Below are 17,457 nucleotides of genomic sequence, written 5' to 3' on the forward strand. Positions count from 1 at the left end.
CTCTGGTTCTACTATAAAACGGCGCCCTTGTGTGATCGCCAACTACACATTTTATCCCTGCGAATGTTACAACAGTTTCTGGTGATCAGAATAAGAGGAGAAAAAAAAAAAAAAGAAAGGCAAAATTAAATCTAATCTGTGTACACAGCCGTGATTGCTCGATGTACTGTTGTCTCTCCTCTTCTTCGATGCCTTGACAAATGCATGCAACCACACTTAAAAATATACTCCAAAATGCTGACAACTGTATGTTCGAACGTACTCGCAAATATGTTCAAACGTACTTGTAGGCTAGATTTGTAAGATAGATTTGTGAAAATTAGGACAGATACCAATCAGCCTAAGACCTACCAAAAAAAAAAAAAGTATTATATAGCCATTTGCTAAACCTAACAGGAAGTCCACCATTTTGATTTTATTTTGGGAATTATGCATCATTTTTGGCCTTTTTCATGAAACTTTGCACACACAGGACTTGGAAAAAACATTTACATTTTAGACGGTCCTTGTTCTATGTAACAGTACCCCAACATGCAAGTACCCCAAGGTGGTGTTCAATAGCGCCCTCTATACATTTTTACGGCGCATTTCCGATTGTATGATTCACCTGGATTTGTGAAAATTGGGAAGCCTACAAAAAGTATTCTTTTGCCGGATGCTAAACATAAAAGGAAGTCCGCCATTTTGATTTTATTTTGAGAACTGCACACCATCTTTGGGCTTTGGATGGAAGTTCCCATACGCAAGGCTTGGCATAAAAAATTTTTAAAAAAAATTCCTCGGTCCTCGTCCTATTTGACAGTACCCCGACGTAAAAGTACCCCAACATGGCCCGGGTTGCGAGGGCCCTTTATAGCTGCTTGCAGCTCTAGTTATTGTCTTGACCTGGGCTTTCAAGGGTCACCCAAATGGCACACTATGTTCGGATAAGCCCGTTTTGGAAAATCCTGTGTAAAATGCTCATTTTGTGTCGTATTATTGCCAAACTTGAACTGGAATTAGGGAAGACCTCAAGCTTTGATCCTGTACTATTTTCAAGTCCTAACCACCATTCTACATTCATTTTCAAGGCAGATTTTGTGAAAAAATAATTAGACAAATTACATTTTTATTTTATTTTTTTTTAATTCAAACTTCCATTACTCAGTGCCAGCAACACTTAAATAGATTCTGACTCTTTGGGAGAAAAATTCAAAGTGTAATCTTCAAAAAGATACTAAAACTATGCTGATACTCCAGATGGTTCAAGAGCAGCTTCAAATTTACTTTTCATGCACCTTTTTTCGGCCTCTTCGGCAAAAATGGCAGGAATGCGAAGACTAACATTGTCCATATCTCCACATTAATTTTCACGACATTGGAACTATTCTTATAAATTGTGGACCGGTCTCGGAGTAAATGGAGGAAAGTATTGATTAAATAGCACCATATCAAGCTCAAAAGATGCTGGCCCACTGGGCACCTGCCCCGTATTGCCAGATGGCGCCGCCCACTAGGGCGGGGGTATGGACCAAGCCGACCCATAAATTGTGAAAATCATATAATTGACAGGCATTGAAATAAACTGGAGAAAAAATACCGATTTCGTTAAATCCCCCAAAATAGCCTTGAAAAAAAATAAAACTTTTCCACAAAAGACGAGGAAAATTTGGGGGCAACAATCCCTAAATAAATATCGTGCAGAAAAATAAATAAATGTGTGACTATGCAAATATGCGGGTGCCCACACCGCGAGTTTGCCTTGGTCCAGTCCGATTTTATTCATTGCTTGTGTGCGGGCAGCATAGTGGTGAAGCTTGTCAATCCAACAAAGTTAGTTTGCCTAAAAGGGGATCGTTTGTAATGGTTTCTGTTATTATAAATTCACAAATGTGTGAATGAATCCACTTTATAACAAACATCAGAAAATACGACGACACAAATACTCGAGTCCTCTCAGTTCTGCTTCTTTATGCGCTGACAAACACCAAAAACATTAACATGCGTTCCTCAACCAAAGCGGGCTGTACAAGAGCAAGATAATTTTTCATACATTTGTTGTTGTTGTTTTTTTCTCTCAACATCAAATTACAAAAGGAAAATCGAGCAAAGCAAAAACAACAGAGAAGGAAGCATTTAAAAATTGAGTGAAATCCAGCAGACTTTGAGCAAATGTAACGTTCCAAACAATACGCACTTCCCAAAATGCTCTTCCAATCGGAACACGAAGGGAAAAAAACTTTTTAAAAAAATCTAAAAGAAATTAGGTTTCATTGTGAAGTAGCCAATTGACCTGCTCATTGCTCATAACTCCCTTTTTATTTGAGTAAACCTAAAAACAACAATCTTTTAAAAAAAAAAAGATGTTGATGACATGATCATGTCATCAACATTTGGATGCAGGAGTGCAGATGAGGGCGAGGGGCTTATATAATTATCAAAATAAAGAATTTTTTTTTGTTTCGCAAAATATTAGAACAGCCCTTTGAAAGCAATTTTATGATAATGCGGCAATTTTTCTGTTGGGAGACAATTTTTCCACGACAGGTTCAGGCATATTGTTAGTTTCCTTCGTAATTATGGTATTTAAAATAATTCAGGGTGGAAAAGGCACATCAAAATTGTGTCTGCTATTGTTGTTGTTGTCCAAAAGATATCATTAAAAATTACAACACTGAATAGCATAATTTCATCCTCGCCTCTACCCATTATATGATAATGACCATCCCCATGACTGTCTTGTGAGAAGTCCCCGCCCCCATCTGCTCATCCCTCCCCCATTGCTCTCATTGGTGGAAGAGGGCCCCCTGCGTCCTCAACAGACACTAAGGGTGCAGAATTAGAAGGAGCGATCGGACGTGTGACAGGAAGCAACTGGATGGGATGTGGTGGGTGGAGCCTGGCAGAATGTGGACGTTTGTGAGACAGGTGTGGTCAAGTGAATGCTATTGGTCCTTCTTCACCGATTCTGATGAGTCATCTTTAGCTAGCTCCTCCTCCCCAAAGGATTCCTCGTACCTGGAGGAGAACAGATGACGACGATGGTGATGATGTCGCAAAGGAAGGCGACGCTAAGCCATAGCGGCAGACCTGTGATGGCAAATGCTAACACGAAAGCGATATATATATATCAGGGATGGCCCGTCAACATGGCGGCCGTCTGTAAGCGACGCCGGTGGGAGGAGTCTGTCGCCATAGAATCGGCGCTCATGGAGTCGGAAAGGCTGGCGGGCGAGCCGCTGACGCTTGGGAAGGACGTGAGCCTGGGAGAGGCTGGGAGGACACCCTCGGATGACTCATAACTAATTGCACCGAGGGGGGAGGGAGGGTGAGAGAAAAAAAAAAGAAGGGGCCAAGAAGTAGGATAAAAAAAATAAAAAATAAAGAAAAAGTGAGGAGGAAGGAGAGAAACATAAGATTACGGGATTAAAATGACAGAACGTTGGCGCTCACTCATGCAAGTGGAAAGATCGCGGCGTTGTCCAGGCCCTTTTATTTTTCTTCCATTGTTTCAGTATCATAATAGTTTACAGAGGAAGACACGGCAAACATAGGCAGTGGGCCGAGACCACGTCTCTGCTTTAGTTTTTGAGATCAATGATCCCTGGTGAGGGGAAGACCTGGATCATTCATGTTTTGAAGGTGATTTTTTTTTTTCCTGAATCAAGAGTTTGTTTGTTGGCACTCGTAATTATTGCACATTGTCCCAAAATCATGTTTTAACTCATTCACTGCCTCTGACAAGTATACTTGTCAATTGTATTTTTTTAGAGCGGGGATAGATGGGGGAGAATCTGATGATGATCCACTGTAAATGTCAAACTTGGAAACAACTTTACTGATGCCCAACCACCGGCAGATGACATCATTGCCCCATTTTATCCAAAATAAACACAGTTTGAGAGTCCATGGGAGAAATGGCTGTATTTTGGCAAAACTACATTTTTCTACTGTCAATTATAAAAGAACAGGACGGGGGCAAAAAGTATTCTATTCTATTCTGTCATTTAGTAGATTCGGCTTATCTATAATTATTGAACGTAATATCGCGTAGGTATTGAACATTTTGAAATTTTCCAAAAATGGCTGGCAGTGAATGAGTTTTAAATGTCATGAAACGTGCAGGCTAACGCTGCAGACTACTACGTCAGTTGAACCAGTAGCACGCAACGCTACCAATCACGTGATGATGTTCAGCCAATCGAGTGTTGCTGTCCGTGTAGTAATATAAAGGTGTCAACGTTACAGATCACGACTGCGTACAAACCCGGAAAAACAAAGCATTTTGAAGCGTGTCGTTGCACAATAACCACATCTACGTCATGCATGTCGGACCTCGAGCATCGCTGCCTGCTCGGTTTGCCGGAGCCGGTAACCCGCACAGAGTTACCGATCAATACAAAAATGTGCAAGAGTGCCAACAATTTTTGTTTCATTTGCTGAAAAATGAAGCCGATGTTATCGAAAAATGAAGTCCTCCCTCGTTTGAGGATCTTTCAAATGCACGTAATCGACCCTCGGCCTGACAGAGTCAGTCAAGGAGGAAGAAGATGAGGACAGGAAATGGCTGCAGACAGGAAGAAGTGAAAGAAACAGAAAGTGAAAAGGAAGATTAAGACAAGGAGGACGAGGATAGGGATGACAATCCAGACAGCAAGGATGAAGACAAAGACATCAACTATGTTTACATGCAGGCAATAACCCCTTTAAAACACGAAAATTGGCATTATTCAGGTTTTGTAAGGCCATGTAAACACGCACAGTAACCCAAATATGTGATTATTTGGGTTTTTAAAAACCAGAATAAGACGGGTTACTGCTTTCGTAACCCAAATTCTTGTTTATATAAACGCATTCGATTGAACGACGCATTGATTATCGCTGTGCACGTTCTCTATTTTCTTCTTCATCTTCTTTTCTTCTTCTTCGCTTATTTGACTTCGCAAGGAATCTTGGTATATTTTGCAACGACTTGTATGCGCAGCTCCGTCCTACTCGCTAAAGGAGCCTTGCTTGAATACGTTGATTTCACATTTTGTCTCTCTACAGCAAAAACGCCACCGTTTCTATAAACACGTATACATAAGTATAGAAGTCTGTGCTTCCCAGTGTAAACAAACATGACACTTGCAGCAAATAACACTTCTGGAGCGAGGAGGAAACAAGACGACTTTATTTAGTAGTAGAACGGGATATTCCAACTGGCCACAAATGACCACGTAAACGAGAGCAACTTCCGCCATGCATGTAACCATGTTTAGGGCCCGACCGATTAATCGGCCGCCGATTAAAATCAGCCGATTATTGGCCTTCAAACATTGGCCAAAACAATCGGGCAATTTGGCCAAATGGCCGATTATTTGCCCCTTAAAACGTTATCGAAGAAAACTGAAGTTTACGACGTTGTGAGCGTGCCCTGAATGCACCATTTTGCTTTTGTAGCATTAGCAACTAGCAAGTTGTTATGCTACGTATGCTACATATATTATTCTGTTGTCCCTAAGCGTCCTTGAAGCGGTTTAATGACACCGCAGTTAACTGTAAAAGTTAAGAGTAAAACTGTAAAAGTTGGAGTTAACTGTAAAACTAGCCACACAACGTAAAGAATTACATCCACTGTATATTGAAATACAAAACATGCTTCGTTTCTAAAACATCGCTAGCCTAGCACGAACAGCAAGTTACCAACTGCTAACAGGAAGACAGGAAGTTAGCGGTGACTTCGGGAGTGTTTTTCCTTCAAATAACGAATATCCACACCCACGGATGATAACACTACGCAGAGGCACAAATTCTTCCCAATGTGTGGAAAAATAAATAAATAAATAAATAAATAAATAAGGGCGGCACGGTAGTCGAGTGGTTAGCACGTCCGCTTCCCAGTTCTGAGGTCTCCGGTTCGAGTCCAGGCTCGGACCTTCCTGGGTGGAGTTTGCATGTTCTCCCCGTGCCCGCGTGGGTCTTCTCCGGGTACTCTGGTCTCCTCCCACATTCCAAAGACATGCATGGCAGGTTAATTGGGCGCTCCGAATTGTCCCTAGGTGTGCTTGTGCGTGTGTGTGGATGGTTGTTCGTCTCCGTGTGCCCTGCGATTGGTTGGCAACCAGTCCAGGGTGTCCCCCGCCTACTGCCCAGAGCCAGCTGAGATAGGCGCCAGCAGCCCCCGCGACCCTTGTGAGGAATAAGCGGTCAAGAAAATGGATGGATGGATAAATAAATAAATAAATAAAATCTTAAGTTATTTTAATAGAATCCAATCGCAACCTTCTTCTGTACTCACTTTAAGTGTGTACGCCATGGATGCATGGCACCACACTGCCCCCAAGAGGCCAAAACGCACAGGAACAGTCAAGTTATCTTGATCTATATAGCACTTTCAAACAGCCTTAGCTGTCAGTATTTGTGTTATATATATATATTTTAAATAAATAATCGGCAGATTAATCTGTAATCGGTATTTTTTTCTGCCAAAAATCGGTATCGGCATCGGCCTCAAAAAGTGCATATCGGTCGGGCCCTAATCACGTTAACTTGATTGTTTCAGAAACCGGAACTCTGACCTTAACCTGAATATTGTCTGCATGTAGTCATCGAAAGTAGAAGAGGAAGACAATAGGGCGGGGCTGCAGAAGGAAGATGAATGTAGAGCAAGTGGATGAAGACAAGCAAGGAGAACGATGAACACATCGGAAGTGGATACAGACAAGAGGATAAAGAGGAATTCACGGGTGAGATGGTGGGATGCAGACAAAGGAGGCAGACACCAGAAGCGGTAGCAGAGACAGGAAGAAGGCGGAAGATGGTGTCCGAACATCGAATAAGACAACTGGTTGCTTTCACTCAGACTCATTGGCGGTGGCTCGGATCGCTCCTGCACGGTTCACGTGACCTGCTTGCTATGGTTACTCACCTGAACATCTCGTTAAGTTCTCCTTTGAAGAGGGCCACTACAATGGGGAAGCCCACACACGCAGGCACCAGGTACAGCAGAGCAGGCTGACCACACACACACACAAACACACATTAGACACCCTGTGACGGAGGGGGCTTAAAGGCCTCGAAACACCAACGGGACCGACGTTTGACCGGCTGTCGCATCGGCACGTCGGGATGGAAAAGTGGCGGTGCACACACGGTAACGACTACGACGTACTTTCTGCGCATGTGTGAGAAGTATCAACCGTCCATAAAATTGGTGGCAGTAGTCAGATGCCAATTCCAAACGAGAAGCTCGACTGCCACGGCATATCAGTGTTAACTAGTGTTGTCACGATACCAAAATTTTGACTTCGATACGATACCTGCATAAAATACTGTACCTCGATACCGGTACTGAAATGGTACCGCGACCAAAATCTAAAACATCAGCAAAAGCAGCAATATTAAAACTGACAAAAGAAGTTACAATTTTTCATTTTTTTTTGTTAATTCAAAATAGTAGAATATATATACGTGTTAATTTATGTACATACTGTATATATTTATGTATATACTGTATGTGCATTCACATCTTTAAGGGAAGTGTCAAAAATGCGTCACACGTCACTGTCAGTCGTCTGAGCTTTTTCTATGCATATCTGGGATTTCCTACTGTGTGCCTGTTCATTGAACGCACCTCGAGTCCATGGCAGGAGTGACTGGTGGTGCTTCTACTGTTCCTCCGCGAAAAACATTTGCTCTTGTTACAAAACGTTTCTAAAGCTGAAAATCGAAAAGCACATGTGTGTTCTTCATGTGTTTACTGAAAACATGCGCAGGCAGTGCTGTCATGTGACTTTCACTCCGGTGGTATTGGGGGGGGAATACCGTTTTTTTTTTACTGTTCTATGTACTTTGGCACAATAACCGTTAGCGAGGTGTAAGTACAAAAAAAGTTCCATGTTATAATTTAGTGTGTCACACTTCGTAATTAGCGCGTCATTCTTAACGAGGAGCGCACGGCCAGCGAGCGCTTCAGTGTTCAGTGCGTGAAGCCATCTTCCTGCGCCCTCTCGCAACCACGCTGAAAGAGGCGTGCCGCAGGCATTTTCCACAGATCGGATACGGTAGACAGACAGGCACGCGTGTATGCATGTACGTGTACCTGCCTTTAAAAAAAGTTGGCGGGCTGTCTCGTATTTTTTATTTTTTTTTTGAAGTACCGGTAATGAAACAAAAAATACCGGTCCGTTTTTTACGTCAAAAGATTGAAGTACGGTACTGGTGCAACACTAGTGTGAACTAAACAAATTGGCTTCATTCCTGCTAGCTAACAATCAATCAGTGATCAATTGTCACGACCAACGCTGATCTTCTCCCACAACATCTCCGACAATATGCCTTGCGCAAACCAGGCAGCGCTCACTGAATCCCAGCTCCCAACGTCGGATTGGTGTGTCGAGGCCTTCATGGCCCAGTGACCTTAAACGTCTTACCTGTGCATGTTTGAAGGTGTGCATGACGAAGATGGTGAGGCCTAGTCCGAAAATGTAGGCGAGGAAACTGGAGCAAAAGTAAGTCCTGCTGTTCTTCTTCAGGCTACAGGCAAATAAGAACAAGAAAGAATACAAGATGGAGAGAAATGATAGGTAAAAAAAAAAAAAGAAGAAGAAGAAGAAAAAGAACGAGAAATACAAGCATATGATAAATATCGAAGTGGGAGAACAAATGGAAGAAAAACAGGTCAAAATAGAAGTAGAAACAAATACACACAAATACAACAACAAAGTCAAATGAGAAGAACAAGCAGAAATAGAAAAAGAAAAAAAGTGGAAGACGGGAACACGAAGCAATGACGACATGGAACATCGCCTCATCTGCAGGATTACCTGACGTCAAAACGCAGCAGCAGCGCAATGAAGATGCCGGGAATGACGATGTCACCCAGACCGAGCATGGCGAAGTTGCGAGCATCCAGACCTTTCTCCAGCAAGTCTTGAGGAAAGACCACTGGCACGCAGGGAGGGAGAGAGAGAAAGAGAGAGAACATCAGGATGCTGCTATTTATTCCTCCAACAATATCTAATAACTTTTCAAAGCTGAAATACAAAACAACAACAAAGTGACACATGTTGTAGCATGTTTACAATCAGTGTAGGTTCTTACAAAAGTGCCTGCCCGTGCCAGTTGAGGTCTCGTGCATATTTAGGTTACTGCATTCGTTATTGTTATAGTTTTTAAATTATTTGTTTTCATTATATTTTTTAAATAATTTTGTAATAATTTTAATTGTTTTATTTTGATTTTTCTTTTTTTATAGCTGGAAGAATGCACTTTACCTCACGAGACCCAGATTTATTCATTTTCTGTTGTACAAATCTGTTCGGCAACTATTTGCATGTTAAAAAATGTTAATAAAAGTTCATGTACATGTTTTGTTGTTTTTCATGCTCATGCTTGCACTTCTGTTTGTGTCATACAGAGAGGCAGTGGGGAACCGCACGATACACATCACCACACTTAATTAATATTCTTGAGTCTAGCGAGGAGCGCCAAACTCGGCGAGCTAGTCATGCTACACGAATGTAAACAGTCTACTAGCGAGACGTCTACTGCGGTAATGCTGCATTCGAGGATGGTCGGAAGTCGGAAATATCCGAGTTCAAACCAGGAAGTGCGCCCGGGAACGCCCCCTTGAACTCGGAAATTCCACTCGCGACGTCGGAAAAAAAACAAGGACCCCGACTTCACCGGCGGACTACAATGTGACGTCACTGAATGGTAAAACACAATTTGCTCGAGTATAAAACTAGATAGCATTCTTCATTCATAAATATTCACCGTAACTTCACGTAACGCAACGTACGTGACAGTATTGCTGCTATATTCCTGCATGAAATTATACGGTCAACTACTTAGCTACTTAACAAATTGAGTTTTGAGGACCAAAATAAAAAACAATTTATCACTATCCACCATTTGGGTTGTTTACGTTCACATCGAACGCTTTGAGGTCGGAACTGGGAAGTTTCAACTCGGATATTTCCGACTTCTGACCATCCTCGAATGCAGCATACATCTACTAATTCTGTCCGAGAATGATATCCCTGGTGCCAAATTCACTGGTATGGACGTCAAAGAACATCCTAATGTAATTCAAAAGATGGCTTGCGTGTAGCGGGCTGAAAAAGACGAGGAACAGAGCCGAGATGGTTTTGTGGGGGGGCGGTCCTGTCTCATGCAAATGAGCCACTGATAAACTTAATGAATTTGAGTCGCTTTCACGCATGCGGTCACAAAATTAAAGTCTTGTAATCAATCGTAAACAACACTCACATTTGATTGGCGCCTCAAAAGACTTGGCAACTGTCACCATGACGTTGGTACCAAATACCTGAGAAGATCAGTGCGTCATCATTTGACCAGTGTAGCCATTAACCTAAGTTACTTCAAGGTGTGCAGATGCTGACCCAGAAGATGTCGTAGACAAACAGCCCTCCGAGCAGGATGCATCCGGTGCTGACATTGTTCAGGTGCAGAAGTTCAACCCCGTTGAGGGCGAAAGCCAGGCCAAAGAGATTGTTGGCGATCCAATGCTGCAAGGTCACAACAATGCTGGCGTGTTATTGGCCATCCAAAAGTACAAGAGTGCAACATTCTAATGCCAGCAGAGACGTTCAATACCTTTTTGAGAACGTACCAGACGCCCACCACACTGCTGACAAGGAGACACACCAGGTTGTTGGTGTCAAACTCGTAGTTAATGATCTCTAGAGACAAAGCAACAGGATTTGAGTGCCGAGAGGAGGCGGCATGCGTTTTCTTTTGACTCACCTTCTTTGGCCTCAGCAGCCCCCTGTGTGAAAAGCAGCTGGTATTGCTTGTTTGGCACAGAAGCAGGCATGATACTGGACAGCAAAGGACTTGGACACCAGGAAGAGCGAGAGTTACGACACGTTATTCTACAACAGGGCGCTGCTTAATGGGCAAGGCGCCTTACCTCATTGTGTGAGACAGAGCCAGCACGCCAAGCACGAAGAAGTAGGCTGACAGCAGCAGGTTTATGTATTCTTGGGAAAACACCTGCAAAAATCACCGCACAAGTCCAAAAGGTCATGCTAAAGCGTTCAAAATTTAAAAAAATAAAATAAAAATAATTAACTCAGTTAACTCAGTGAGCAGCTAGACTTGGAGGAGTCACTGGCGGGAAGATGAATAAACCCAAAAGAAGCTTTACTCGCTAGCGTTTCACCGTGGGGCCTCGCGACGTTGTACTTGACGCAGACTTTGGTTACGGACATAAATTATTTTTTTCATATTTGTGGATTGAAATACGCATTTGTAAATAGTTTTGGCACAATAACGGCCCCATATTGCATGTGTTTTTGCACATACTCTAGCTTATGTTTGTATTTCATAGGCAAACATGTTTGCAGCCTCTCGAACTCGAACGAAAAAAAAAAAAATCAACATTGGCAAACGCTCGCAAGCCTTCGCCAATCAATGATATACCACCAAAAAAGTACGAGTTAAACGTAAAGAACGTGCAAAGTCACCTTAAAGAAAAGGTAGAGTCCAAAGAGAGTACAGCTGGCTATGATTGGGAATCTGGCGGCATCTCGGCTTGTGATGGTCTCTGGCATGTCTGAAGTGTTCTGCGGACAAAAGCGGAGACAGTTAAACACTTTTGAGTTGTTCTTGTTTATCAAACCTTTCAACTACATTGTCAAACGTAAAAGTAACAATAATGTTTGAGTAAATTGAAAACTAACTGGCAGAAGGGTAATTTCGTGTTCACACACCCTCCGCATTGACACCTTCAATTTCCCTGGGTTTTATTCCACTAGTTCCTTATAATCACTGGAATAAATCTCACCCACTCGGCGCACAGCAAATGTCCACAATGCATTTAAAAAAATAAATAAATAAATAAATAAATAAATCCTATCCCGAGTTGTATTTCCTGTTTGTGTTTTTTGTATTATCTACCTAGAAAGATATTGAAAACTTTATTTAGCACGTTATTAACATACGCGACCAAAAAATAAATAAAAGCTTAAATGCAAGGGGAACACCCACGTCATGTTGTGGGACGGAGCGGCTCCGTCCAAAACGAATGTGCAACAGACTACGGTGGCGCCGGCCGGCACCTATCACGACAACAAGTCCAATAACAATAACGACCGTATTGGCGGAGTGGGCGCACACTCAGTTGTTCGACTGCAGTTTGAAGCAATCATAGATTCAGGCCCGGACTGGGCCATCTGGAGGGGCGGGACAATTCCGACCTATATATGGGGCAGCGAAACGGCAGGCAGGAGCCCACACTGTTTCAAACAGTCAGAAACATGTAAGATTTTAACTCTTTATTCGCATAACATCGAGAGGCGTAGAACAGACTTGACTAGATGAGAAACAATGAGAATGCATCGAGAATCACGAGACGCCAAGTCCTCTTGGGCTAGGCCCATATATGTGGCCTACAAGAAGTAGGCCACGCGTGTGAGTGGGTATTTAAATTAAAAAAAAAAAAAAAAAAAAAAAAAAAAAAAAAAAATCCTCTTGGGCTGTGGAGATGCACACAGCAGCAGAGATAATAACCGACAAACACACACACACTTCTCCAACAGCAACTACAGACAGTGAATCGATCTTATTGGTTGTGACTAAGTAAAGGATTAAAGAATGACATCACAAAGCTCCTGACATCACATAGCTGTCACATAACTTGAAACCAGTTGAAACTAGATGCTGTTACATCAATTCCAAACAGACACTTGACCAGACTGTCATGAACTCAAACTTAACCCTGGCGTGACTCAGACATGACAGTACCCCCGCCCCTCAAAGGCCACGCCTGGCGGACCCCTAGGTTTACACATAACCCTTACATGACCCTAGTCACGACAGTAAGCATAACATAACCCGCACATGACCCTAGTCATGACAGTACCCCGTGAAGGCGGCCGCAGAATCTGCGCCGCCAGACGAGGAGCAGAATACGGCCGCAGGGCATGCGCCGTTGGAGCTCGAGTGAAAGAGAGACGGCCGCTGGCCGGACGCCGCGAGGCGCCCAGGACTGGAGCGGGAAGCGGACGCTGGCCAAGCGCCACTGGAACTGGAGCGAGAGAGAGAGAGATGGCAGCTGGCTGGACGCCGCGGCCGCTGGCCGAGCGCCGCCGGAGCTGGAGCGAGAGGCGGACGCTGACCGGGCGCCGCCGAAACAAGAGCGAGAGGCGGGCGACGGCCGGGCGCCGCCAAAGCTAGAGGGTGAGGCGGACGCTGGTCGGGCGCCGCCGGAGCTGGAGCGAGAGAGAGAGAGATGGCAGCTGGCTGGACGGCACGGCCGCTGGCCCAGCGCCGCCGGAGCTGGAGCGAGAGGCGGACGCTGACCGGGCGCCGCCGAAACAAGAGCGAGAGGCGGGCGACGGCCGGGCGCCGCCAAAGCTAGAGCGTGAGGCGGACGCTGGCCGGGCGCCACCGGAACTGGAGCGAGATGAAACTTGGGCGAGAGGCGGACGCTGACCGGGCATGAACATATCCAAGGACGTCACTTCTATTTTTTTGTGCAACTCTTCTAGTTTTCGCCACTTTGTGGCACACTGATGACTCGATACTAAACTTAGTGGCCACTTCCCTCTTAAAATCTAGTGTCTGAAGCCTGGCAATGGCAGCATGCCGTTGGCTGGTTATTGCAAGGCAGCAGCTCGGTCTCACAATGCTAAAATGTAAACAGCATAATGAAAAGAATTGTTGAATACAGATTCGAATAATAAAACCAGGAGATTGTTTTGGTTGATTCATAGATCAGCAAGTTGTACAAAAAGTACTGAAAAACATTGAACAGTTGGATTATGTGCATTAAAAGTGAGGACACCCCCTCACGTCTATTAATGGGACAACACTGAAGAAAGGACACTGACGATGAAAAGTAGTCAGTGTGCAGCTTTTATTTATTTCCCTGCACTACCTTAACTCTTCTGGACATGACGTTCACCAGAGCTTGACGGTGCGCCCCGACCACGTTCCATTTCTTACAGTTTGCTTCTGCCACTGGCGAGGCCGAACAATCTTAGAAGCTCACTGAGCTCAAGTTGTACATATTTTGGAGGCACATTTGTGGTTGAACTCTAAATTGTTCAACCTTAAGGGTGTCACAGGGCACTTGACAAGTGGCTGCACGTTTCCAACCCGATGTTTTCGGTTCATGAGATGCACACATCAACATTAAGACTTAACAAGTGATCTGTGTAGTTGATGACAAAGACGGATGTATGAAACAATCTATCAAGCAGTTGACATGATTCACGGTTGTCATGGTGGTGATATGGCACACTAATTAGTTGCACACACGCATACACGTATCTTTCTATTAGGGCTGGGCAATAAATCAAATTAATTCCATTTCATTTTGAAAATCGAATCGTTGAAAAGCTGCTAAATAGTGAAATCTAATTTTGTCTTCTGATTATTTAGAGTTGTTGTTCGAAACCTTTAAGTAAATGTTTGTTGGGTTTAATAAAAAAAAAAAAAAAAAATTGATATTTTATTTTTCAATCATACCGCCCAGCCCTAGTTTCTATGCATACAAACAGCATCTCTATACTCACACGGATGCCCGACTCGTACGCTTTTTCTCCGAGCTCCTACGGACAAGACAGATGTAAACGGACAGGAAGAAAGAAACAGGATCGGATTAGGACTGAAACCAATCAGCCAATGCAGAGGGAGAAAACACATAACTGAATGTTCATTATCGAGCAAAGGAGAAAGAATGATAGAGAATTGAAGCAGCTGCCAAACTAATGACACTAACTCCACCAGAATTTGACACAGACCCCTTCCCGAGTTTACATTTGCTCCCACTTCTTGTTCACCAGTGGAGTAAAATAAACGATTCAGTGATCAAAGGAAAAGGAAGATATTTTAAAACTAGGGGTAAACAAAAAAAAAAAAATCATAATGTGGTTCTCAAATGAACACCAGAGGTTATTTGATGGTGTGCTTGTGAGTGTGGATGGTTGTTCGTCTCTGTGTGCCTTTGCGATTGGCTGGCGACCAGTTCAGGATATACCCTGAAGGTTCAGGGTGTACTGCCCGAAGACAGCTGGGATAGGCTCCAGCACCCCCACGACCCTTGTGAGGAGTAAGCTGTCATTGTACAATGAAGAAGAAGAAAAAGGAAGAAGATGATGAAGAAGGATGAAGATGAAGATGATGAAGGATGAAGGATCTCACGATTCGATTCGATTACGATTTTTGGGTCTACGATTCGATTCCGTATCGATTTTCGATTCTCGATTCAAGCGATTTTCGATTAAAAATTATTTGACATTGATTTCTGCTTCAATTTACAGATATGCAAAAAAATTGTCATCATCTACTCCGGTCTGCTTTGCAAGACAAAATGACAAATAGAGACATTAAAGTCTTTTTTTTTTTTTAACATTTATTAATTTTGTATTATAAGTGCTTTTTTTTCACAAAAACAACATGTGAGCTACAACTGCCTTTTCCCCTTCTTCTTCATTTCTAATTTACATAAAATCGATTTTTGGATATCAATATCGATTCGATTAATAAATGAGAATCTCGATTCTTTTATGAATCGATTTTTTGGCACACCCCTACGCTTTACAGTGGATACAGTATTCTTGCGCTCACACATTCACACTGGTGACGGTAAGCTACAGTAGCTACAGTCAGCCTGCCCTCGGCAAAAGATAAATAGAGCACACCTTTGCTACTACGAGACAAAATTTGTCGTGTTGAACGCAGCCGACGTCCTTCACCCATCCAGACACAAAATAGTTCTAAGAATCCAAACTCTTGATGGCGTCAAAAGTCCTCCATTGTGTAGGCGCTCTTCTTCACAATGAGATAATTTAAAATACTGTGATTAGTTACTTGGGGGAACGTTGTGGCTTGATTTGACCAGGCCGATGGTGAAAGTAGATACGGATCTCTCCCTCCAACCAACTCCAGCTTTTGCCGATACCCGGCTAAGAAAGGCTGGTGTGTCGCGGTAACTATGATAACTATGGACGTTTTTTGGTACATTTGTCGTGTTTAGACAAATCGTTCAACGAAAACAATGCTCCCTTTCTTTCTATGGATTGTTTGACCCCCAAGAGTTGGTAAGCGGTAGGGGTGTGAATTGCCGAGCACCTGGCGATTCGATCCGTATCACGATTCATAGGTCACGATTCGATTCGATACCGATTAACCCCGATATGAATTTACAAGTCGATTGTTGTGATTTTTTCACTCAAATTTAGAAAATACCATTCAGTAAACTTGTACATGTACACTGTAAGATTTGTATGAAAATGTATTATTTATTGATCTGAAACTTCAGTCTTATAACTGTAAGCTGCTGTATTTAACAAACAGGTTGTAACATTTTTCATGTTTGAACAGCATTGAAATAAAATATTAAGGCTTAACGTTCCATTAATATAACATTCTTCCATGCTTAAGGTGTGAAATTTAGACAGTTTTGTTGAATATTTTTCCATCAAAAATGGATGTTAAAAAAATCGATTCGGCTGCCTATTGAATCGATTCGAGAATTGCGTGCTGTAGTATCGCGATATATTGCCGAATCATTTATTTATTTATTTTTAACACCCCTAGTAAGCGGTCGCTAATCATTCTGGGTAAAGTGACGTCAGCTGGAAGGGACTATTGACATTGTGACGTCACCGCTGAATTGTCAATTACATTGTATTACAAAATCTTGAAGTAAAATTCTAACTATTCAAAATTACTACTTGTCTGAAAGATGTAGCTAATATCCACAGTAAGTGGGGGACGGCAAACTTCGCATGCAAATGTTGAGTTGAATCCGCTTTCCATAGGAGACGTTTTTCAACAACCCTCGTAAATGTACACGTCACTCTCAACGATGACACCAACAGCCGTCCTACTATAAAATGAGCCCCGTAAAACAATGCAACGCCCGTAAAAACAACACAAGTTCGAAATTAAAAAAAAACGTTAACATATGAATTAGCCCGAACGAATCACAATTTGTGACGTACGAAAGATTCCCCGAGTCGCGAGCTAGCTCGATGTTGAGCAACAGCTAACCCGGCTAACGGCAGTTTTACCTTCGACTTGGAGCAGGCCACGGAGCGCAGAGCTCCGAAGAAGATGGGCACCAGAGCCATGAGCACTAGGCTGCCGTACGCAAGTACCGTGCCCTCCGGCGTGGCCACGAACTTGGCGGTCGCGTTGAGCGCTTCCGTCCCGTTGGAGTCGGTGGCGTTCAGGGCGTCCAGGAGAGCTGCGGCGGCGGCGGCGGCGGTCTCCGGAGTTGAGGTGCTGGCTTTTTCCACCTCAGACATGGTCTCGCCGGGGTACGCGGCTGTTTAGGCAGAAGCAGCGGGTGGCGGTGGAAGTGTGTGGGGAAAACAGGCCGACAGACGGAAGACGTAGCCGGAATCGTATGCGTGTCATTCGTGGATGAAACGCGAGCCAGCCGGTAACCAACAAAGGCCACGTTTCTTAAAGCAAAGATCCACCGTGTGTGAGGACCTCTCACTCTTCTCGGAGAGC

At 43.4% G+C, this 17,457-nt stretch overlaps 1 protein-coding gene across 4 annotated transcripts; it reads right to left on the reverse strand.

Moving 5' to 3' along the window:
• Nucleotides 1-1,925: 1,925 nt before the first annotated feature.
• On the reverse strand, nt 1,926-17,457 carry hm13 (histocompatibility (minor) 13). 4 transcript variants are annotated; one of them, XM_077512114.1, is made up of 12 exons: nt 17,010-17,455; nt 14,508-14,543; nt 11,454-11,552; nt 10,898-10,980; nt 10,732-10,820; nt 10,582-10,667; nt 10,368-10,493; nt 10,234-10,291; nt 8,787-8,907; nt 8,394-8,496; nt 6,890-6,975; nt 1,926-2,997 (listed from the first exon to the last, which is right to left on the reverse strand). In XM_077512114.1, the coding sequence occupies exons 1-12, from the start codon at nt 17,244-17,246 to the stop codon at nt 2,925-2,927; spliced, it is 1,197 nt and encodes a 398-aa protein (XP_077368240.1). In that variant the 5' UTR covers nt 17,247-17,455; the 3' UTR covers nt 1,926-2,924. The 4 variants fall into 4 exon arrangements, with proteins under 4 accessions (XP_077368240.1, XP_077368242.1, XP_077368241.1 ...); XM_077512116.1 differs by lacking the exon at nt 6,890-6,975 and having other exon boundaries at nt 17,010-17,457; XM_077512115.1 differs by lacking the exon at nt 14,508-14,543 and having other exon boundaries at nt 17,010-17,454.

Source organism: Festucalex cinctus, chromosome 2, assembly GCF_051991245.1.
Source record: "Festucalex cinctus isolate MCC-2025b chromosome 2, RoL_Fcin_1.0, whole genome shotgun sequence".
Classification (NCBI taxonomy): Eukaryota; Metazoa; Chordata; class Actinopteri; order Syngnathiformes; family Syngnathidae; genus Festucalex; species Festucalex cinctus.